Source organism: Gigantopelta aegis, chromosome 9 (assembly GCF_016097555.1).
Source record: "Gigantopelta aegis isolate Gae_Host chromosome 9, Gae_host_genome, whole genome shotgun sequence".
NCBI lineage: Eukaryota > Metazoa > Mollusca > Gastropoda > Neomphalida > Peltospiridae > Gigantopelta > Gigantopelta aegis.
In genome coordinates this window covers 42,672,856-42,698,999 of record NC_054707.1, presented here as the reverse complement: position 1 = coordinate 42,698,999, position 26,144 = coordinate 42,672,856, and the positions used below count along the sequence as shown (strand labels likewise).

The following is a 26,144-nucleotide window of genomic DNA, read 5'->3' as shown; positions in this document are numbered from 1 at the left end:
CAAATTTGAGGGGGGGTCCGGACACCTTGGACCCCCTCTAGATCTGCCCCAGACTTGATAAATACTGGGAGTCTCCTGTGGAATCCGGGAGGGTTGACAGGTCTGGCATAGAAATATCACAGCTTTTATCGGTTACAACAATTCTGTTTACATTTGGGTAGTTTTAGATGTTATTGCTCAAAGAGCCGAATATATTCAATATTTTTATTTGTCTTTAGTTTTATTAATATTAATATTATTCTAACATTACGAGTCGATTAATTAAAAGATATAACACCGGACAAAAAAGTTAAAATAAAGTGTAATACAATATTTATAAAATGCCACCTTATTTTATCCATGTTTGGTATATTTAGGTTGATATTTTCATTGTTATGCATGCCTTGGTCATTACTTTGTAGTGACAGGGGTATACAGTTGGGGTCCATTATGATGATCGATTATAAAAATCCCTAATTGATTGTGTGGAGAAATATTAGCTGTAATAGTTCCTCCAGTTTGTATCATTCTAATCTAAAGTTGATCTGTTGATTCCAACTGATTTGGGGTTTTTTTTTGTTTTTTATCCCACTGCCCCCTTTCCTTTCTCTCCTTTGAATCCATCTCATTTCTTCCCGATCTGGCAATTCCTCCTATTTTTCAACTTCTTTTGCTGTCCACCTCCACATCCGAGTCCTTGTCTCTCCAACTATGACAGGTACTTGTCATACACCTGCCATTCCCCATCAGCTTTTAGCTGTGGGCTTAGTCTGACCAAGTGCTTCTGGGAGTGTTCAGAAGTTACTTCTGGCATTGTTAAGAGGCACTTGTAACCACCTACTATGCACACCTACTACCGGCAGTCATGATTCCAACTGATTAATAATAATGTGATTACGGATGTTTCGTACCCGATATGATTCGTACCTGGACATTTCATACTTCATTTGCAATCTGTGGTATTTACAAACTTTTACAAATTTTAAAATTATATCCACAAATTATAATTTCTAAATTTATTTCTTTTATCGTGTTTCCGGGTAATCTAATCTCTTTTATAAATTAAGTTTGCAAGCTACATATAGTTATTTTAATATGGGCCGAGGTTATATTTCTTGTCCAGTTGTCCTGTAATCTAAACTATACACATTTATATTATATATAATTTTGACTAATATCACATTTTGTATTGTGATCTTAGATGACTGGAAGTTTGAAGACAAGTATGCATTCAAGAAGCTAGACTTCGGGAAATGGGAACTAAAAATACCACCAGAAGCAGACGGCTCCTGTCCCATCAAGCACTGCAGCAAGCTGAAGGTTGAATTTTAGTTTTAGTAATATTGCGCTTTTTTTTGTTATTTTACCTAAGAAGTTATTGGTCATTACAGGTTTGTTTTTTAATTAGGGTTTTATTTCTAAAATTTGACTTGTCGCCCATGGCTTTGACTTTAGGAAGTTTTGTCATTTTACAAAACAAAAGAGGGAATTTTCATCTTATTAAACCAAGTTAGATTTTAAATTACATAACCATTTGTGAATGGTGGGGAATGATGCCAATTTTCGGAGTCTAGAAACATGGGCGTTAAAACCCTGTTTAAAAAAAAAAAAAAAAAAGTGTGTATGTAGCTCATAATTCTCGTACCAGTCTTCATTGTTCTTTTGTTAATCTGACTCTACTAGTTGGAGATCTTTTTTGTATGTTTATACAATACTCACATACTTCGGTTTTTCAAAAACAAATTGCCTTTTGTTTTTAATTAGAATTTTCTTTGATCTTATATACACATTTTGGCTTGTTTCTAGCTTGGAATGAAAACAAGATCGGGGCAAATAGAAGATCGAATATGTCCATGGGCCACACACGTCAACAGACCAAAAGATGTTGCAATATATGAACAGTTATTTTGGGATCCTCCCAAAGATCAGGTAAAAAGAATACCATAAACTATCATAAACATTTTTGCCAAACAAAATTTTTATGTAAATAAAACTATATTTTTTAAAACAAATTATAATCAAATTGTATAGTTAAAAAGTTTGTTTTGTTTAATGACACCACTAGAGCACATTGATTTATTAATCATCAGCTATTGGATGTCAAACATATGATAATTTTGACACAGTCATAGAGAGAAAACCCGCTACATTTTTCCATCAGTAGCAAGGGATAATTTATATGCATCATCACACAGACAGGGTATAGATTAACTCCCATTTTTAATACAGCGGTGAAGACAAAATTTTAAATTCTCAAATAAATTGTAATCGATACTGCAGTACACAGAAACTAAAGCCAAACCTTAGCTGTTCTGTCAGTTGCCTTCATCCTTGTATCAAAACATTAGCAATTTGATACACCAAGAGTTTGTGGAAAAAATGTTATGCCCTTTAATTTGTACCTTTTATGACACCCAATAGCTGATGTATATTTTTGTGTTGGGGTGTCATTATTCATTCATTCATTCATTCATTCATTAAAGCTTAATTATATGAAGAGTTAATTTCCAAAATACTATGTATGCCAGTTTCCTCATTTTTGAGTTCATAGTGAAGGTATTCCAGTGTTAGTCAATTTCAACAATATAACAATGAAATTTACATCAGAACACAATCTATGCCCAATGAACAGGATATTAAAACTGTGCTTCATGTGATATTTGCTGTAGTACATTGCAGCAAAACCACAATTTCTCAAAATAACGTAAATGGATATCTCACATTTTGGAAACAAACTTCATATGTTTTTATATGAGTTTTAACATTATACATTATTGACTTACATGCCAATTCATTGGTTCCCTTTTAATACAAACAATGGATGTTCTTAGTCCTTGTGTTTAGTTACATTCTCAAAAAATGAAAGACTGATTAGAATTTTTAGGGCTAGGTCTGGGTGTACATAACATATTATTAAATTATTTTTCCAAATTAAAATAAAATTTGCTAGTTGTGTTTAAAATTTGCAATTGGCAAATTTGGCAAATGGCAGAGCTAGCCCTGGCTTGTTAAGATTACAGTTATAATGTGGTCAGTCTCTTCGTTGTATCGTTACCTTTTATGTTTAAGTAGATCTAAAACTTGTTTAATAATGTTGAATAAATATGTAGTAAAACTTTAAATGAAGAATTGTTTTTTGACCCAAGTAAATTAATGAGTGGGTTGGGGTTATTATTATTTGGGGGGGGGGGGGGGGGGGGGGGGGATTTTGGGAGGAGGGATATTAGTTTTTTTAAATGTATGCAACACATACATGTACACATGCATTTGGTCACACCTTGAAACAGCAGTGCACTGTTTAACCATCATAAAGTAGATTGGCTCATTATTGAATTGGATCATAAACTGTAAAAACTATACCTTTTTTTAATGAACTGTATCAAATATTTATAATTTATTTTAGATTTATCATGCCAAACATCCTCACCCACCAAGAGCTGACAGGTTACGCATCTACGAGTCGCATGTTGGCATTGCATCATGGGAAGGCAAGGTAGCGACATATAAAGAGTTTACTCAGAATGTTATACCAAGAATTGCAGACTTAGGTAAGAAGCTTTTGCTGGCATTAACTACTACATACGGTGCAAGACATAGAGACCTTGATCACTGACATGGTAAAAGTTCACATAGTTATTATGCAGCTGTGAAATGTGTTTGCATTGTATACTACTCAAAAGAATGTAAGGGTCAAAAATTTATAACCAAATAAGTTTCAGAGTGTATTAGATTGATGATGTAAACTACACCAAAAATTTAATTTATTGTTCCATATTTACAAAACCCCACAAATAAACGTCACTGTATACAAGAAAGTCACATGACATGCTGTCAAAGTTGAAGGTTGTCAAACATGGATTTTACACATAAGAACATTCGTTTAATAGTGTGTGAATCCACCCCTGGCGCGAATACACTCGACACATCGTTGCCTCATGCTTTTGATCAGACGTCTGAAGAACTCTTGGGGAATGGCCTGCCACTCTGCCATAAGAAGTTGACCCAGATCATGAAGGTTGGCCGGAGGGGCATGGTTATCCCGAACTCTCCTGCCTAATTCGTCCCAGGCGTTCTCTATTGGGGCCAAGTCAGGAGAATATGCTGGCCAATCCATCCTGGCGATACCTTGTTGTCTGAGAAAGTCCGTTACCACCCTGGCGCGGTGGGGTCTGGCATTGTCATCCAGCAGAACTGCCCCGCCGTCAATCTGCTGAAGGCCTGGGAGAACCAACGGCCGGATAATCTCATTCAGATAGCGGATTCCATTCAGACTGCCATCCACCACATAGAGGGGGGTCCTGTGGTGGATAGAGATGCCGCCCCACACCATGACGCTGCCACCACCGAACCGGTGACGTTGTCTAACGTTAACGTCAGTGAAGCGCTCCCCAGGACGTCTGTAGACACGAACCCGACCGTCGTTGAACTGGAGACTAAACCTGGACTCATCAGTGAACATCACTCGACCCCACTGAACACGTTGCCACCGCAGATGAAGCGTGCACCAGTGACGTCTGGCCGTTCTGTGACGTGGTAGGAGTGGTGGTCGAACAGCCTGGCGACGGCAGCATAGATTATTGGCTCTCAGACGATTGCGTATGGTTTGATCAGACACTCGAGTTCCAGTCGCAGTCCGCAGATTGTCACGTAATCGGCGTGCAGTGGTTGTGCGTTGACGTAGAGCCATATTGGTGATGTAGCGGTCCTCTCTATTTGTAGTGCTTCGGGGTCTTCCCGAACGTGGACGATTTCGAACAGAATTCGTTGCTTGGTACCGTTGCCACAGTCGGCCAACGACACTCTGACTGACACCAAGTCTCAGAGCAACATTTCTTTGCGTATTGCCATCCTGAAGCCAAGCAATAGCCCTTCCTCGATCTTCGATAGTCAGTTGAAGTTGAATTTGGAGTGTGCACCGTACACGAATGCAAGCTCCAATTATACGGAAATTCAGCATTGGGAACATGGAATACACGTGCAAAGCGTGCAAATGAAGCGCTTTGTGAAAAAGCAAGTTATGGGCACTTAGCAGACCTTTCGCTTTTGCCCTAATTTACGTGCAAATGTAAGCATGTTTTCACCATTAGAACTAGTCGACAGTGTCAATGATAGTGGAACAATACCATGCGTGACATTATGGTCTAGCTAATATAATTGACATTCAGAAAATAATGTCGAAAATATCGTCTGACCCTTAAATTCTTTTGAGTAGTATATCATGGGAAGGCAAAGTAACAACATAGGAGTTTATTCAGAATGTTATACCAAGAATTGTTAACTTATAAAAGAAGCTTTCACCAGCATTAATTGTGCTAATTAGTCAAATTTGCAAATCATAGAAACCTTCTGTAGTGACATGGTAAAAGTTTATATACATTAATTTAAGAGAAAATATCTGAGAAAATAATTGTATGTAGATCCCAGAAAATAAACAGACAGACATTATGACTTATGCTATCCTGTCTTGTGGGATGGTGCATATAAAAGATTCCTTACTACCAATGGAAAAGACTATATGTAAAAAAAATTATGTTTGACATCCGATAGTCATGAATAATAAATCAGTGTGCTCTAGTGGTGTAATTAAAAACTAAATAATTTAGCTTTCAGGCCTGTACGCAGGGGGGTGTGTGAGGGGTGTATACGCATCCCCCATAGTCTGCCGAGGTCCGTCTGTGGATGTGTAAAGAAAAAGAAAACAATTGTCATTTGACATATTTTGAGGCAAAGAAACATTTCAAATTTACTTCCCAGAATGCAGGAAAATGCATCTCCTGCATTCTAGATTTTTTTTAAAAATTGGGGGGGGGGGGGGGGGGGGGGGCATGCCCCCAGACCTAGCAACTCGATTATGCACTCCCCCCCCCCCCCCATATAAATTTCTGCGTACGGGCCTGGCTTTAACTTTCATTTAAGCAGTGCATTATCTCCGAACAGAATGCTAAAAAGATTGTCCCATCTTTCTGTTTGTACAAGGAAAATCAGTAGTTTGTGCTGCAACATGGAAGTGGAGAATTTATTTGCAGCATTCATTTATTTTAATGCCAAACAATACATTGCGAAAAATATCTTTTCAGGTTACAATGCTATTCAGATGATGGCTGTCATGGAACATGCGTATTACGCCAGTTTTGGTTACCAGATTACCAGTTACTTTGCAGCATCTAGGTAACGATAGACTTGGCCTTTATTTGATATTGTATGTCCATATTTAAAATACAGTCAAACCTGTTTTAAGCGGTCAGACAAGGGAGTAGATAAAAGTGGCCGCTTAAGACAGGTGGCCACTGGTTACAGGTTGCAACATAGTCTTTAAAACATTTGTTGTTGTTTCTTGTGTTAGCGTCTGTACTGCTAATTAACGGATTTTTACTATAAATAAACTTTTGACTTGTCGCCTCCTTCAGGAAAAAACTGCAACTGGAATGTATTAAATTAACCGTTGTCAGCAAGTTTGTTTTCTCTTTCCTCCATTTAATTATTTAATTTCTACTTCCTGTTGTGTATTATCATAGTAAGTGAACCTATAAATATCAAGCGTAGCCTGTCCAGAGGCAATTAGATGCACTCCATAGTCATACTTTCTTAATTGATACACAGTAGAGATGTCGGGACTGAATGGGCACTAGTATTCCTGAAGGTGTGAAGATCGGTTATTTGCTGCACCTTATCGCTGTTGTTAAATATCCCTTTTATACAATAGTAAACATTTACTGTGGCCGCTTAATACAGGTACATGTATTTTAGCAATTTGGGATCCGATTTGGGTGGCCGCTGGCCATGTTAGACAGTTGACCTCTTATTACAGGTGTATTTACATTATAAATCGTTTGGGAAGGGAAAATGTGGCCTCTTAAAGCAGTTGACCGCTGAATACAGGTGGTCACTAGGACAGGTTTGACTGTACATTGTAAATAGATTTTACCAAAAATAATTTTTATCAGTCTTCTCCTTTGTTGTTAATTTTATCACAATGATACTGTTTTAATTTTATCACAATGTTACTGTTTTAATTTTATCACAATGATACTGTTTTAATTTTATCACAATGTTACTGTTTTAATTTTATCACAATGTTACTGTTTTAATTTTATCACAATGTTACTGTTTTAATTTTATCACAATGATACTGTTTTAATTTTATCACAATGATACTGTTTTAATTTTATCACAATGATACTGTTTTAATTTTATCACAATGTTACTGTTTTAATTTTATCACAATGATACTGTTTTAATTTTATCACAATGTTACTGTTTTAATTTTATCACAATGATACTGTTTTAATTTTATCACAATGATACTGTTTTAATTTTATCACAATGTTACTGTTTTAATTTTATCACAATGATACTGTTTTAATTTTATCACAATGTTACTGTTTTTCTTTGACTATATCAAATAATCTCATAACTTGCCCTCCATTAATCTCAACTGCAATTTTTCTTGAGTCACGTATACAAATATTATTACCCATATGGAAAGACAAAAAGACATTTCTTCCCCTGGTTACGTTTTGACATAATCAGTGCATCACTATAGACGGTTAATTATGTGTAAGAAATAGTTTCCATGGTGGCAGTCATGTCAACAATTAACTTACATCATCAGCAATACGTACGTTGCAGCTATGACGTAACGCTGTGTCTTGTTCTCAGCTTGCAAACTTGTTTTTAACAACAATATCGTTTGAAAATCTTCCATAAAATAATAAATATTGATAAATGGTAATAAAATAGAATATACCCAACTCGCTACTCGACAATACCATCTATCTTGCACTTGTGAATTGATGCAAGATATACAAGATAGATAAACAGTATTAGTTCATTGAGTATTTTCTAAATATTTCTTTGTTATGAATGATGTCTTTATTTATTGCAGTCGATACGGATCTCCTGAAGACTTGAAGGAGTTGGTTGATGTGGCACATTCTCATGGAATAATCGTTCTTTTGGACATTGTACATAGTCATGCCTCCAAAAATGTTGTTGATGGTTTGAATAACTTTGACGGCACAAGTGCATGTTTCTTTCATGATGCAGGACGTGGGACTCACGATCTCTGGGATTCAAGACTGTTTAACTACACAGAGTAAGGAAGTTATGCTTCAACATTATCATTGATTTTCTTTAACATTTACAGGCATGGTACTTCTCCATGAAATTGTTAAATTGTACAGTAATCAAAAGACAGAATTACAAAAATAAGAACATTATCAATAAATTTGTTTTCATTAAGTTCTCAGTTACTATTCACTGTCTTATAACATTATTTAATAATGCAGAACTATACTTTTAACTTTAACTCATGTTTTTTTGTCTAATAAGCGCACATTTGCCAAAAGACTACAGGACTTGCCAGTTTTAATATGAATGACCACATGAATTTCATTCTGCAAGTGATCTTGGATTAGGGTTCAGTTCAAAAAGACAATCACACTATACCATATATCACTGTGTATTAGCCGACTCTGTGGATAAGCCAACCCCTTAGTTTTACCATCAATATCTGGTACAAAATGGTTGGTATAGGATGTACATATGTAGTTAAAACGGGAAAAAATATAGATATATCCGATCGGGCAACAGTGTCTGAGTGAATCGCAGGAATTTGTTTTGGTGAACGAACCGATCAATGTACAATGTACAAAAACTATTTTAATAACGATTTTAAGATTGCTAAAAAAGAATAAAGGTTTATATATATATATATATACTACTCAAAAGAATTTAAATGTCAGACGATATTTTCGACATTATTTTCTGAATGTCAATTATATTAGCTAGACCATAATGTCACGCATGGTAGTGTTCCATTTTGACGAAAGTGGGTCTAAGCAACCCATAAATGAATTAAAATCCACTGTCATTGACACTGTCGACTAGTTCTAATGGCGAAAACGTGCTTACATTTGCACGTAAATTAGGGCGAAAGCGAAAGGTCTGCTAAGTGCCCATAACTTGCTTTTTCACAAAGCGCTTCATTTGCACGCTTTGCACGTGTATTCCATGTTCCCAATGCTGAATTTCCGTATAATTGGAGCTTGCGTTCGTGTACGGTGCACACTCCAAATTCGACAATGGTACGACTTCAACTGACTATCGAAGATCGAGGAAGGGCTATTGCTTGGCTTCAGGATGGCAATACGCAAAGAAATGTTGCTCTGAGACTTGGTGTCAGTCAGAGTGTCGTTGGCCGACTGTGGCAAGGGTACCAAGCAACGAATTCTGTTCGAAATCGTCCACGTTCGGGAAGACCCCGAAGCACTACAAATAGAGATGACCGCTACATCACCAATATGGCTCTACGTCAACGCACAACCACTGCACGCCGATTACGTGACAATCTGCGGACTGCGACTGGAACTCGAGTGTCAGATCAAACCATACGCAATCGTCTGAGAGCCAATAATCTACGCTGCCGTCGCCAGGCTGTTCGACCACCACTCCTACCACGTCACAGAACGGCCAGACGTCACTGGTGCATGCTTCATCTGCGGTGGCAACGTGTTCAGTGGGGTCGAGTGATGTTCACTGATGAGTCCAGGTTTAGTCTCCAGTTCAACGACTGTCGGGTTCGTGTCTACAGACGTCCTGGGGAGCGCTTCGCTGATGTTAACATTAGACAACGTCACCGGTTCGGTGGTGGCAACGTCATGGTGTGGGGCGGCATCTCTATCCACCACAGGACCCCCCTCTATGTGGTGGATGGCAATCGGAATGGAATCCGCTATCTGAATGAGATTATCCGGCCGTTGGTTCTCCCAGGCCTTCAGCAGATTGGCGGCGGGGCAGTTCTGCTGGATGACAATGCCAGACCCCACCGTGCCAGGGTGGTAACGGACTTTCTCAGACAACAAGGTATCGCCAGGATGGATTGGCCAGCATATTCGCCTGACTTGGCCCCAATAGAGAACACCTGGGACGAATTAGGCAGGAGAGTTCGGGATAACCATGCCTCTCCGGCCAACCTTCATGATCTGGGTCAACTTCTTATGGCAGAGTGGCAGGCCATTCCCCAAGAGTTCTTCAGACGTCTGATCAACAGCATGAGGCAACGATGTGTCGAGTGTATTCGCGCCAGGGGTGGATTCACACACTATTAAACGAATGTTCTAATGTGTAAAATCCATGTTTGACAACCTTCAACTTTGACAGCATGTCATGTGACTTTCTTGTATACAGTGACGTTGATTTGTGGGTTTTTGTAAATATGGAACAATAAATTAAATTTTTGGTGTAGTTTACATCATCAATCTAATACACTCTGAAACTTATTTGGTTATAAATTTTTGACCCTTAAATTCTTTTGAGTAGTATATATAAAAAATCCCCTGATGTGGGATAATGTTATTCTGTTCTTTTTATTCATCAATTGAATCGATCGCATGGACATCGCTAGCTGATAAATGTATGTAGTTTTACTTTTATATGGCAGTGTAAATATTATTAAACACCCACGACAGAGAATTGCAATGATGAACACGACCTATTCCATTCTTTTTATAAGTTGTGATATCTCTAATAAAATGTAGTTTCTAATAGTGTATTAGGAATTGCAGAATCAACAATGACGGTAAGTAAAAATCATCCGTTCTGACAAATCAAATCTTTAATTGAGGACAAAATATCAGTGGTCATAAAAATACTTAATGACCATTCCAATCATGTGACACATTTGGCGCCAAATACTGGTGCTACTTGTCGGTGGCTTTTACCAGAAATTGTATGGGACTTAATACAGGTTGTTAAAAATAGTGATTAAATAACACAGCCGAGATTGAACGACGCGTTTTCGTTAGTATTGTATTTCCGTACACAGCAATATTTTGTTGTATTTTCTTAGACATTTTTTGTTGAATCCATGTATTGGCCGACCCCTCTTCTCATGATAATATTTAGAGGCTTGAAAAGTCGGCTAATACACAGCGATATATGGTATGTAGAATACCCATATATATTTTCATTGACATAAATGTATAATCAGCATTAGAAAGTTCCAGGTGTGTAAGTGTACGATCAGTGCTCTACAAAGCGAGTAAAATACTCGCCATGGCGACAAAAAAAAATTCCCTGGCGTCTAAAAATTAAAATCACATTCGCTAGTTGGCGACTGTCCAATAATTTTACTTTAATCTGTAAATAAAACTGGACATTGGAAAACACAGTGGACCAGTAGCAATTTATCTTCTATAAAATAAGTTATATAGGACTATGAAAACAATTTTCCAGTATTCAAGAGTAAACACGTTAAGGGGGGTAATACTTTATGATGTTATCTCCCTTAACTTGAATTTCAATCGTTTTTTAAAATAATTCGGCCCCAGTTTAGTTTTGGACCAAGTTGGTCCTGTCCCATTTAGAGCCCGGTTTTATTTGTGTATTAAAATGAGATTGTTGAGTCACTGTGTGCCTTTACTTCTCTGTTTGAAACTCAAACATTAATTATTTTAAATGTTCGACTTATATATGTGTTATGCTGCGCTCCATTCGTATCGTGCTTATCGTGACAATGGGTCCCTCCACGATAACGAATTTTCCAGTCGTGAATGTCGTTTTGATCACGTCGGAAGTCATGTTCACCAGTGGAGGATGAAAACACGTTTCTATTTTCATGACTCGACTTTAGACGGCTTTAAAGACACAACTATTTACAAAACAGTATTTATGGATTTACAAGGCAGTAAAAAGATGAAAATAAATATTATTTAAACCAAAAGTAAGGTAGCCGATTGGTACATGTAACTACTAGTAACACGTTGAAGCCTGGTAAATAATGCTTTTATTTAACTTTTAATAAGTACTGCAATTTAAATGCATATCTTAGCAGTGTCATTAAAATGTTAATTCGCTTAATTTCATTTAATAAAATTATTGGGTACGGATTTTGCGGATAGTTAACAGTCGTTCACTGTTTTAGTGGAACCGGACACAAACCGTTGTAATTACTATTTAACAACTAGGAATTACCCCTTCACGAGTACATTCGAATGCAGTCCTAATAACAATTACGACATGAGTAAAGTGTCGTAAAATGGCACTAAAAGCATGTGGTTTATATATTAGCTGGCTACTAAATATAAGTGGCTGGCGACTAAAATATTATACTTAACTGGCCAGGGCAGAGTAAATTTGAACTTGCTTGTAGAGCACTGACAATGGATCAGAGAAACTTCAAACCCATTTAAAAACAGAATGGATAACCTTAAGTGTGTACCCACTTCTTCCACAGTGATCTCAGTTAATTGACACACAGCTTATTACAATATATACTGCTACAAGGAATTTCCTATTCATGTAATTTTCCAGGTGGGAAGTAATGCGATTTCTGTTGTCCAATTTACGATGGTGGGTAGAGCAGTACAAGTTTGATGGATTCCGGTTTGATGGTGTAACATCCATGTTGTATCACACACATGGGATGGGTACGTAAGATATTTTTTAAAAGCTGATCACAATGACATGGTAGCTATTCTAGGTGCACATGGTTCTTATCTCAGTGGGGCGATTAGTATATCAAAGGCTGTGGTATGTGCTATCCTGCCTGGAGGATAGTGCATATAAAAGATCCCTTGCTGCTAATTGAAAAATGTTGCGAGTTTCCTCTCTAAGACTATGTCAGAATTACCAAATGTTTTGACATCCAATAGTCAGTGATTATTAAATCAATGTGCTTTAGTGGTGTCATTAAATAAAATAAAAACAATCTTATATCAGTGGGATAAGATGTCTTATGATTTCTTTCATACTAACTACTAACCATTGACCTCTTTCCTTAACTGACAGTTCCGATAGCTGAACTGTGTGCCTTGAGACCTTCAGGTAATATAAGCACAAAACTAAAGTAGAAAGACGTAAGAAAGACTGTTTATATTACAAGTTGAGTGTTTTCAATCCTACATTATCCAGTTTTACAGACTTGCAATATCAGTGGCCTTTTAAGTTTTAGTCTGAGGTGCTTGCGTCGTAAGATCGAGCCACCTCGAAAGATCCATTCTCTGACCGGGTTTTTTTTCTTATCCCAACAAGTGCCTCATGATTGGTATAGCAAAAGCTGTGGTATGTGCTGTCTTGTATAGGAAAGTGCATATAAAAGATCCCATGCTGCTAATAGAAAAAATGAGCAGGTTTCCTCTGAAGACTACAAGTGTAAAAAAAAAAGAACAAATGTTTGACATCGATTAGCCAATGATTAATTAATCGGTGTGCTCTAGTAGTGTCATTAAACAAAATAAACTGTTGAGGGTGTAGCATAGTGGTAGAATACATTCCACTGATAATTTTTTTTATTTGGGTTGAGGTTGGGGTAGTTCAGTGGTGAAATACTTAAAAGTTAAGAGGTATATAGCTACATTATATGGTTTAATATGCGGGGGGGGGGGGGGGGGGGGGGGGGGGCTTTAGCTCAGTCGGTTGAGTGTTAGCCTGAGGTGCTTGCTTTGCAGGATTGAACCACCTCGGTGGATCCATTCAGCTGAGTGTGTGTTTTCTCATTCCATCTAGTGCACCACAACTGGTTAAATATAGAATACTAAGCGAGCTTGCCTGTCATTCCATTTTTATGAAATGAGTGAACAGTTTTGGTATCTGACGAGCGAAAGCGAGTCAAATACTAACACTGTTCACGAGTTTCATAAAAGATTATATGACAGGCATGCTAGTTTAGTATTTTATTTATTACAAGCCAACTGCAAACAAGCCGCAACACAGAAGTAAGCAGATGTCGAGACCTACTACACGTTATTTTTCAACGAATTGGGTCAGGAAGTGATCTACACCCCACCTAAACTTAAATGATGTCACAATGAGCAATGAGATGTCAGCAATGTACAGTTTAGATGTTGGTGTGAAGCTTGCATTAATTGTCAGTTAATGAGGTGTTGAAATTCAAAATAATAACTGAATTGTTGATCGGACCAGCAAAGGTTAAGCTGAGTGAATGGGATTGACTAAATGTGACGCTGACATTTTGTACACAGTCTTAAAAAGGTCAACGACTGAGTAACAGGTCAACAACAGACACTGCCCGCAACATTGTTTTGGCTTCGTACACAATAGGCTCAAATATAACAGCCTATCTTAACGCAATTTTAATTCATCGCCATATATATTTCATAATGGTACACTTTTAAATTACACTATTTAATACAAACACAGTTAGATATGTTAGCAGCAATTTTACACCTAATTTTTTCTAGCATTCTGAAAAAGGACATGTCATGCACCCAGTTATTTTATTGCTGGGAGATGTAAAGTGATGTCATTCAAATACTGATGTCATTCTAATTTTAAAAAACCACGCCACTCTGTGCGTGCCAATATTACACTAGTTAGATATTGAGTAATTGTTATGACATGAGCAATATTTTACACTGGTGTGTAATAAAGTCTGATATGTGCTTTCCTGTGCATATAAAAGATCCCTTGGTGCTAATGGAAAAATATAGCGGGTTTCCTCTCTTAACACTGTATGTCAGAATTACCAAATGTTTTACCTCCAATAGCCGATGATTTATTAATCAATGTGATCTAGTGGTGTCGTTAAACAAAACAAACTTTAAATCTGATGTGTGATGGATTGTAGAATCAATCGCCATTGGTGAACCCATCAGATTTTTCTACCTTCCCAAATAGTGTCCCATGACTGATAACATCAGAAGCCAGTTTCAAATGCCTTTCTCTACAAGAATAGTCAATTGCATAGTCACCGATGAAATCATAATGTTTGTTGTGTCATTAACGGCTATTCTCGTACGAGGTACCATGTGGCATCGCCTTAAAACATAAGTCAAAATGTGACCCTGATAGTTTGATATTATCAAAAGGTTTAATAATGATTTTGTTTTTCAGGTCATGGCTTTAGTGGTAACTACAATGAGTACTTTGGTATGAACACAGACACAGAATCTCTAGTCTATCTGATGCTAGCCAATTACATGCTGCACACACTCTACCCCTTCATGATCACAATAGCAGAGGTAACTAACATTCAGTTAGTAAAAGATCCGCTTTCCATGAACGCATTCCTATGTATAAAAATGTGCCTTTTCACAAGCAGATTATTATACAAAATACTTTGTTGTGACATCGCCACACTGGAAAAACTGCACACGAAAAAATTATTTTATCGAGTAACTTTTATTTTCCCAATGAGTGGAAATGTGCTTTTTCATCTCTGCCTTTTCACAAACGGATTACTATATAAAATTTGATGTTGTCGTTTTGTACTTTTAGGCCATAGGTAAATTACTAAATACTTTGTTTTATGACATCACCGCGCTGAAAAACTTGCGTGTAGAAAAATCACTCATTGATCAACCTTTTTTCCCCCAGCACACGGAATACGAAAAAGGTACTATTTATATGCACTGTAATGGCCTAATCAAGACTGACTTTGAATTTATTTCTATTTGACTATTGATCTATTTATTTCTTTGTACTTACATGCAAATAAGGTGAACGCATGCTGCTTTGGAGCATCTACAGTTACAAAGTGTTTGTTGAATGACTTTGTTAGTCTTGCACGGATGTTTGTTGTAGGATGTGTCGGGGATGCCCGCGCTGTGTCGTCCTGTCCGGGAAGGAGGTGGTGGATTTGATTATAGACTCGCCATGGCTTTACCAGACATGTGGATCAAAGTAAGATCAGATGTCGCAGTTGTGACTGTCTTAGAATACTGAATTTTATTCATAATTTTAACTTTACCTCTCTGTGATGTTTGTATTTTTTTGCACAGTTCTTTACACTGTGTTTTTATTTAACTCTTGATTTTTATATTCATGTTGATCATCACTTCATTTACACATTTACCTTAGTTTGACACCCAATAGTGATGTAATTTTTGTGCTGGGATGTTGTTAAACCATTCATTTTTTCATTCATTCATTCATTTGTTCATTCATTCATTCATTCATTTATTCATTTATTCATTTATTCATGATCAACACCTCCAGATATATTTCTGTTGGATAGTATGGGTCAAAACCATTTTAAACTGACTTCTACACATACTTCCTTTTTTCATATCTCACAAATTGAGTGTATGTTTTTATTATTAATGTAAAATAATTTTAGTTCCTAACTTGTATTGATTTGTTGTCCTAGTAACAAATGTGGTAGTTAAAATAATCCCAAACTGAAACCTGCACCATCATATTTTACGGATTATAAAATATTTGAAGTTCTCAATACATTACTCCAAGCAATATGCAAAACGTTTTCCTTTGTTTTACAGCACTGTAAAAGAAAGGTAAAAATATGAAGTTGGGCTTTCTGCCAGAAAATATTTGAGGGTACATAATAAAAACAAAACAGACCATAGTACCCCTATTAGGTTGTTATGGGTTTTGAAATTGGACAATGGTATTTCATGTACTTTAACAAATTTTAAACAGCAGTTCTCTTACTATAATCATTCGTTAAAAATTATAGAAATGTATCCATTAATTCTTACCCTCTTGGCAGAAACTCTGGAAGTATGGATGTTGCTGCATTAATAGTGTCCTCTTTCCTTTGGTAACTGTAGTACCTGAAAGAGAAGTCTGATGAGGACTGGGACATAAATTACATCGTTCACACGCTGACCAACCGAAGATATTCGGAGAAATGCATTGCGTACGCCGAGAGCCATGACCAGTCCCTGGTCGGGGATAAGACCCTAGCATTCTGGTTGATGGACAAGGAAATGTACACACACATGGCCGTGTTTTCTGAGAACACTCCAGTAATTGAACGAGGGATAGCATTGCACAAGATGATTAGACTGATCACTATAGGGCTTGGAGGAGAAGGCTATTTGAACTTTATAGGTATACTTCAGCTTATTATTAGTCCCCTACCAGTCCAACCGGAGGGAACTATAGGTTTCATCTCCATCCTTCTGTCTGTCAGGCTATTTGAACTTTATAGGTATACTTCAACGTATTATTAGTCCCCTACCAGTCCAACCGGAGGGAACTATAGGTTTCATCTCCATCCTTCTGTCTGTCTGTCTGTCAGGCTATTTGAACTTTATAGGTATACTTCAACGTATTATTAGTCCCCTACCAGTCCAACCGGAGGGAACTATAGGTTTCATGATCATCCTTCTGTCTGTCTGTCTGTCAGGCTATTTGAACTTTATAGGTATACTTCAACGTATTATTAGTCCCCTACCAGTCCAACCGGAGGGAACTATAGGTTTCATCTCCATCCTTCTGTCTGTCAGGCTATTTGAACTTTATAGGTATACTTCAACGTATTATTAGTCCCCTACCAGTCCAACCGGAGGGAACTATAGGTTTCATCTCCATCCTTCTGTCTGTCTGTCTGTCAGGCTATTTGAACTTTATAGGTATACTTCAACTTATTATTAGTCCCCTACCAGTCCAACCGGAGGGAACTATAGGTTTCATCTCCATCCTTCTGTCTGTCTGTCTGTCAGGCTATTTGAACTTTATAGGTATACTTCAACTTATTATTAGTCCCCTACCAGTCCAACCGGAGGGAACTATAGGTTTCATCTCCATCCTTCTGTCTGTCTGTCTGTCTGTCAGGCTATTTGAACTTTATAGGTATACTTCAACGTATTATTAGTCCCCTACCAGTCCAACCGGAGGGAACTATAGGTTTCATCTCCATCCTTCTGTCTGTCTGTCTGTCAGGCTATTTGAACTTTATAGGTATATTTCAGCTTCTTATTAGTCCCCTACCGATCCAACCGGAGGAAACAGGTTTCATCTCTGCGTGTAATGGGCTGGAAAATATGGTAGTTTAAACTGTGTAGAAATAGTTTTTCTTCAATAAGGTGAGCAGAAAGCTTGAATATATTTAGTTGTGAATTTATGTTCAGTATCCAAATAATGAACAGAGAGATACTATTGTGATTTTAAGCCACCTGTGGTTTTTGCAATATATTGACTTGTAACATAAAACACTTTTTAAATGTGCATTGTGGAGTTTTTTGAGAATTGTTCTTTCACCAACCTTATCTACATATTTTTTATCCATATTTTTGGTAGTGATATTCCAATAAATAAAATTCATTTATTGTGTGTGTGTGTGTGTGTGTGTGTGTGTGTTTAAATTATTTGATCCAGCAAACGTGATTTTAAAAGTTTTAATATACAACAAGGTCAACTCCAACATGTGAGTGTTCTGCTAGCTGATACAATATCCCAAAGCACAATGTACATTCATTTAAGTCTTTATTAATTGATCATGGATGATTGATTACAAAATGTCATTTGGCACTTTACATTAATTTTAAGTCTGCCAGTCTATTTGTTTTTGGTTTTAAAATCAAGTTCTTGGTGTGTTTCCATATTGCTGGAAAGAAGAGGCCCGTTGATACCCAGAATAGCTTGACTTCAACCTTAATTGGTGGTGCTGGAATGATGATCATCATAAAGACTACTCTGGTTCTGTACGTTTGTTTATTTTTGCAGGCAATGAGTGGGGTCATCCCGAATGGCTGGACTTCCCTCGAGCTGGTAACCAGGAAAGTTATCACTATTGCAGACGACAGTGGCACTTGGTAGACGACGACACTCTCAGATACAAATTTCTTAACAATTTTGATCGTGACATGTTGCATCTGGAAGAAAAGTATTCTTGGTTAAACCACTCACAGGTAAGTGAACTCAAATGGTCATGACGTTGGACTCCCAAGCTGAAGATTGCAGTTCATATCTTGTCAGAGGCTGGTTCACATTTTTTCCAAATATTTTAATTTTGTTTTGTTTTTTTAATCAAATTCTCTGTGACTACTATGTCATTTTCATTTACTAATATTAATATGATGTTAAATAGATTTTAATAAAAAAAATTATATATAAATCATTCTGCTCAGATAATATCATGGGTTAAATAGAATCCCTTGACATTACTCATCGTGTGACTTTATATTTTTATTTATCATTACATTCATGATAAAAAATTCACCAATTAAATCAATTATTGAATCCAATACTGATTATTGAAGTATTAGAGTTGAAAATACCTTTATTTTGTATACCAACAACAACAAAAAAGTTGATACAATGATAAGGCGTTTTACAAAGCCTGTTTTAGAGTACATACATTTACAATGCTTAAACACTTGTTTTAAAAAAAACAGGCTTCGTAAATTCCACCCAAAATGTTTTAAGATAATATTTTTTGCTTTAACAAGGATTATTATTATGTGAGAAAATTATAAGATTTTGATGGTTGTAAAAATTGCTATCTTGTTTCAGAACTATGTGAGCTGGAAGCACCAGGATGACAAGGTTGTAGTTTTTGAGAGAGCGGACATCTTGGTCTTCATTTTTAATTTCCACCCAACAAAGAGCTTCACCGACTACAAGATAGGTGTACAGGTACCAGGAACGTATCCTTGATTCACAGATGAAATATATTTCTTGATAATTGTACATAGATTGATTCATTTTGGAACACACAAATGTAGCAGCTTAACAGATTGTTGTCAAATAGTGGCAGAAACATTACAACAGATATGCATTTAAACAAAACCAAAAAAAGAGTATATTTTGCAATCATTTGTTGCATTTTACTCTTAATTTTGCCATAAAAAATATAACTTAATTATTATGATATGGGGTAGAGCTTGGGATTGGCACTGGTGTTACTATTCACACACAAAAAATGTATAGTAGAAGGGTTTTTTATTTGTTTTCTTGTCTTGCTTCCTTGATGAGTACAGGTACAAAATAGTGTTGGATTCTGATGAAGAGAAGTATGGTGGTCATAAACGCCTGGACCACAACACAGAATTTCACACTTTCAACGAACCATGGAATGGTAGAAAAAACCACATGTTTGTGAGTCCTTGGCTTCTTCTTGTTTAACATAATTACTTTTGCATATCAGACAGCACAAATTGTACTTTAACCTTCTGGATTAATTTTTGACAAAAACACATTTAGTTTATAACGCACATATTTTCACTTGAATTTTTTTATAAATACATAAAATAATGTTCATACATGAAAAGTTAGTACTATTTTCATGGGGTTTTCTAATTTTTATGATATTTTAGATCAGTTAATTTGGTTTTTAAAATATGCAAAAAATGTATATAGTCGTACGTGCAATTGGGGTTAGCTGTCCGGTATTGGTTTGGTAAAACGATCAAATTTATTATCAAATTAGCTGTCACAACCAACTACCGATTCCTCCAAATGACCGCGACGTTCTAAGATTGTTGTCTAGCAATAATATTTGCTGAAAAATCTAAATTGCAAGGTATCACTGAAAAGCTGCCATACTCTCAATTAATATATTGCCTGTTCTATTTCGGCGGGAAATGTGAATCACTATGCAGGGGAATGCACTATATGCAGTGTAAAGTCTGTCAACTTACGTGACGTCATGTGAGATATATCGCCTGAAGTATCCACAATGTTAAAATGTTGATTTTTTTCATTTATTTGAAGTTTATTTTATCAGAATTTGTTTTTCACAAATTTGATTTAAACTAGAGTTATGCTGGGTTTATTATTTTTTTATTTCAACAAAAAAATTGTAATCAGACCATTAAGGCACATAGGCATTAAAAGGAAGATGCCAAACATTTTGGGAGGGAAGGACACACAAACTCAGTTTTCAGAGTTGGGGAAGGGAAAGGGCAGTGCCTCTCAACCTCTCTTCTTCTGACACACGTGATAGTGTCACAGTTTTAAGATTGGTAACTGATATGCTGTTTAATTCATGAATTGTGTGGTAACTGATATGCTGTTTAATTCATGAATTGTGTGTTTGCTTTCAGGTGTACGTTCCATGCAGAACAGCTTTTGTCCTAGCGAAGGTTGATTAGAGAAGATCAGTTGTACCAAATTCTTGGGAACAAAACGTAGACATATTAACAGTGCTTGTCATCCAGCATTTTAATTATATGGTGCTATGATAATTTCACTGAATAGTTAGCATGTTGCTATGTAAACAATGCATTCATGTTTGCTTTTTAACTCACTACAATGCCACTGTTGTTGTCGATCATGCTGTTGACAGTTAGTTATAATAAATGCAATGTCAGTTTAAAAAAGAACTTTACCAACATAATATTACCACCAGTCAGAATCCTCTGTCTGCAAATCAGTAATAGGGCATTTCTTGATTTGTTTACAGTGTGAATAAACTTTTATATGGGAAATAGACAAAATGCAGCTCCAATAGATATATACATTCAAAAGGAAAATCCCCAAACCTTTTTGTAACTGTTTGCTGTTAGATGACCATATAGTTTAGGGCTAACTGTGGGTGAAAAGAAAATGTTACTAAATTTTTTATGAAACTTAAAAATTGCAGAAACCCCCAGTTATTTTGTTATTTTCCAACAAAATATATTTCAATACATGAAATTAATTTGTACCATTTTCAAATAAAATTTGCCAACGTAGACTTAGCCCTATAGCTATTTAACAGACATTTTTTTCAAGCAATACAAAGGTGTCTGAAATTTTAAATGTACTTTTAAAAAAAGATTTTACTTTGACAGCTAAAAATACTGAACGTACCTTCATTCGATTTGATTATTTGATTAGCCAATTGCTTGTTTTTATCCAAAGTGGCTACAGCATTTAGTCTTTGGCTAATAAAATACATGTATTCCTTAAATTAACCATATTTTAATAATTTTCAAGGAAATAATCTACATACCTGAAAATTGGCTAAACAAAAAAAAAATCCTGTGTTTTAGTTTTAGGAAAATTTGTATCACTTTACAAAAATGTTTTTAGTGCTACTGTTAATTGTTTACAAACCGGTGATAATACTCTTGTTTTATTGTTTGCGTGTTATAAGTAAAGTAGTAACTCTTGATATATGTGGGGGTTTTTAAAAATCAGATGGCGATTTCAATACTAATACATGTACCCGGTATGTTACATTTGTTAAATATATAAAAATGCAAAATAGAGGATATAAGATGTTATTACCGGTACTTGTTATCAAGTTTATATCTCAAATGAAATAGTTTTCACTTGTCACAAGTTTTAGTCGGTATCAGATGAAAATTATTTTACAAATAATATAATTCTGATAATAACTGGCATTGGATTTACATGTATTATTATATTATGACCTCATGTGTGAGTGGAATTTCATACATGTGTATAGAAATTAAGTAAGCCATACTTCATATTCCAGGCCTCAAATTGCAGGCCATTTGGCCTAGATCGATGGAGAGACATTATGGGGCAGAGCAACAAGGCAAACTTAAATAAGTGTGAACAGTTTTTGTGATAAAACAACATTCAAGATGCAGGCACAGATGCAGGATCCGCTACTGAGATGTATGATGACTAATTACTAACATACATTTAAAAAATCCATAAAACAAAAATAGTTTCAAAATAAAATATAATTACAAATTCACACTGATAATAAAGATATATGCACATGCATATTATTTCAAATAAGTGATGTCATTCCCATGTTTGAAATATTGGGATCACACATTTAGTACTTACAAAAGTCATAGATTAGTACATGCGTAGTTAAATTGTCCAGTAGTGTGATATGTTATACCAATGAGTAATATTTTCATTGTTACAAGTGACCGCTGGGATAATAAAATGCAATATGTCTGGCTCACAAATCTCTAATGACATATTAACTATATATTTACTCTTGAGGGACCAATCATATAATTATGACAACTTAAGAGATGACAAATTTCAAACTGTCCAAGGTTCAAGAATTTATGGAATCTGATGTTTGCAAATAAAAATATTGTCATTGGAAAAAAAAATTAATATGGGTTTTAATGAATGGCAAAAGTTATAGCCTAAAGGGCCCAATGAATCTCTTCTACAGTCTTAAAAGACCATGTATAGCCACCCTTGATGACAAATTGTACATTTGAATAATTACTGTGTCAATTATCAGTATTCTTAAGACTTGACACATCCCATCATAACGAAGGTTGTGATATATGTTTTCTTTTTCTCATTTCGAGTGAATTTAAATTGTGATATGACACATTTTGTTCTCAAGTTATATAAAGAAATTGGCACATTTGAGTGGTTATGGCTATTAAAAAAATTATCCGTTGCGAGTGTAGGGTAGGAGACACTCTTTTTCTTTCTTTTTGTCCCTCCATCTAAACTAACACTAACATCAAACTATCCATGAAACAAAACCTACGCAGCTTACCAGCAAAAACATGTTTTTCTCGAACGTCATGTTATGATTTCTGGAATAGTCCATGTAATTGTATCATTGTCAATACACTTTGGATGGGACTTGTTTGTGGGGCCTTTTTTTGGGGGGGGGGGGGGGGGGGGGGGGATGAGAGATGGAGGTTTTTGTGAAATGTTTTTGTTAATACTAATGTTATATTGTTGTGACATACATAATTACATACATACATGTTTTACTTATTTTGGATTGGTGTATTTAAAAACACCAAGATGTGTTTGCTACGCACTGTCTGTAAGCTATTGATGTTATATCAGCAAGCTGAAAGTGCCAATAAACCATTATATAGTAACTACTTTGTTCTGTTGGTTTGTACATATAAAAGTAAAAGAATAACATTTTGTAATGACAGCCCATTACATTTTAAAACAGCAGCTATTAGGCGTCAGATTGTGATGCAGGGTCAAGAGAGCAGAAAGAAATCTGCTGGTACCACATACACTAAATTCACATTCCTGCAGACAGAAAAGTACATAAAAAAAAGGTTTATACGTATGTGTATAGGTAGGATAGCACATTCTATCGCTTTTAATGATGTCATTAAACTAAAGAGCAGATTTTAACTGATGTTTGTCATGTACACTTAAAAGTAGGCTCTCACTGTGTCTGTCTGTCTGTCTGTCTCTCTCTCTCTCTCTCTCTCTCTCTCTCTCTCTCTCTCTCTCTCACTGTAAACGTTAGTGTGGACTTTTAATTCAGTATATATACATGTATGTATATTTATTTAATAGCCACATGGTTTACAGTAATGGTTACATAAATATTGTATTTTCTCATGCCGTCTTTATGGTATGGGTTATAACAATACCTTGAACACTGTTATGGCACATTTCTGACTTCACGAACCGTTGTGGTAGATGTAAGTTTGATGCAGGCTCGGTTTCTGAAATTGACATTCAAAATCGCCAACTGATATGGCTTAATGTTATTAACATCGAATGTGAAGCGGTTACAATCATATTTAACATTTATTATAAATCACAGTTTGCAGATAATAAATAAATTATAACATGATATTTATCAAACTCGTTTGGGAATTGTTTTATGCACCACGCTCTCACACGTGGAATAAAATACATGTAATTCCCAGTCGTTTCATATTATTCCGTATAGCATATCAATTCCTGATTGCAATTATTTTTTTCTTTTGTTTTTTCTTTTTTAATGAACATTTTAAAGCCAGTAATCAATATATTACTATTAACTGAAATTAATTATCATATACCCGTCAGCAAATACATATTTAACCTGTATATTATAAAAGGGGATGCTGTCGGGGTTTCTTCTTGTAGTGGGTGCATTTGTGATTAATATGTGAAATGGGAAGGAAGGAAATGTTTTATTTAACGATGCACTCAACACATTTTATTTACGGTTATATGGCGTCGGAATGTGAAATGGGTTTATTTTTATCAGGGAAAATGATCGATGTAAAGATATTTAACGTCAAACATTTGATTGTTGTTGTATTAGAGCGGGAATCTTTTACTAACAGTTCAGTAGGCAGATATTGCGCAGAATTGTCATTGATATAGATTGGTCTGACGGTTAGAGAGCGTGATAACTGTCCAAATGTCCGTCTAGCTCTCTTACCTTAGTTTAAACAATATTTATTTCTGTTTATATTAACAGATGGGATTGGTCAACAGGCATAGCCTATATAAAGACCTTTTCCCCTACATTAAACAATTGAAATATTAGCTGGTTAACGTGGACATTTTAGAAAGTACAAGATGTGCATTTAGTGTTGAAAAATGTAAAACTATTGTATATTTAACCTGTCAAAATATAAATATTTGTATATAGATTAGAACAGAGAAACAAGAAGAATAACAGAGAAGGTGAACGGTTTAATCCGTCAAAACGTTTGCTTTCAGCAATGAAACTGTGAATTGCTTTGCAGATGAGACAGTTTCCTTGTAGTGTTACGTTGAGATCGCCATATATTAATGTGTTGATATTTAAATTTAAATGATTTAACCTGGATAAGTAGGACTGGCGCTCTATTATATAGAGGGCAAAATATCAGGAAATATTCCGAAGTTTCAACGTGATGACCACAGGTATAATGTGGATTTTCTCCAATGAAGCGTGTAAATTTGTGGCCGTAAAGATCATTTATTCCTAATCGAAGTCTGCAGTGCAATATTTGTAGTTTTCTTTCGCCCTCATAAAAAGTTGCAGGGACTGCAAAAATGTTTTGCTTTTAATTTTTTCCTTAAAGAACTGATAAATGTGGACTTTGTAATATTCATTGATAAATTGTTCCATAAATTAATAGATGGAAAGAAAGATTCAGAATATAATTTTGAACGACATCGATACGATTGAAAGTGTTCGGTATTCCGCAGGGGATATCTGTTTATTTGACCGACAGTTCAAGGTAGTTGGATGGACAAATATCTAGGAGAGAGACCATTGCATAGTCGGTACATATCATACATACTTTGTGTCTCCTCCTCTCAGCTAGTGGTATACGTCCTGTTTCTTTGTACAGCGATTGGTGAGATGTCCCACGAACAGCCCCACAGATGGTGCGTAAATCATATAGCTGGATATTTTCTAACTGTTCTGATAGATAAAAGGTACAGTTATCCCAAATTATGTCGGCATAATCAAAGACTGGAAGAATAAATGAACAATATATTTTTTTCTAGCGACTTTCTAGAAAGCCGGTATTTTAACAAGCAAATATTAAAAGACAAAGTTTCTTTGCTCGTTTTTTCTATAATTTTCTGGATATGAAGATTCCATACTGTTTTGAAATGTTAATTATAAATGTTTGTGATGGTCAGTATCTTTCACAGTAACGTTATCTGGGTACAATTTAGGTTTTATAAATGGGATATTTTCTCCTAGTAAATGTCATAGTTTCAGTTTCAGCTCTCTTACCTTCAAAATGCTCGGGCTAGCTTGAGCCTTGAGGGTGTTATGCCATTAAGTTGGCCCAAAATAATAACATTCAAATACTAGTAGTTAAACT

The 26,144-nt window shown here is 35.7% G+C and overlaps 1 protein-coding gene across 1 annotated transcript in view; it reads left to right on the top strand.

Annotated features, from left to right (window-relative positions):
* Positions 1-23,453, top strand: part of LOC121380591 (1,4-alpha-glucan-branching enzyme-like) — a 29,486-nt gene extending 6,033 nt beyond the window's left edge. Inside the window, exons 3-15 of the mRNA XM_041509475.1 lie at positions 1,181-1,299; positions 1,786-1,908; positions 3,383-3,527; positions 6,057-6,147; positions 7,865-8,074; positions 12,292-12,407; positions 14,833-14,960; positions 15,523-15,621; positions 16,509-16,791; positions 18,409-18,593; positions 19,198-19,331; positions 19,665-19,782; positions 20,730-23,453. Of these exons, the coding sequence (XP_041365409.1) occupies positions 1,181-1,299; positions 1,786-1,908; positions 3,383-3,527; positions 6,057-6,147; positions 7,865-8,074; positions 12,292-12,407; positions 14,833-14,960; positions 15,523-15,621; positions 16,509-16,791; positions 18,409-18,593; positions 19,198-19,331; positions 19,665-19,782; positions 20,730-20,777 (1,799 nt within the window). The 3' untranslated portion in view covers positions 20,778-23,453. The remainder of the gene's footprint in view (positions 1-1,180; positions 1,300-1,785; positions 1,909-3,382; positions 3,528-6,056; positions 6,148-7,864; positions 8,075-12,291; positions 12,408-14,832; positions 14,961-15,522; positions 15,622-16,508; positions 16,792-18,408; positions 18,594-19,197; positions 19,332-19,664; positions 19,783-20,729) is intronic.
* The last annotated feature ends 2,691 nt before the right edge of the window (positions 23,454-26,144 follow it).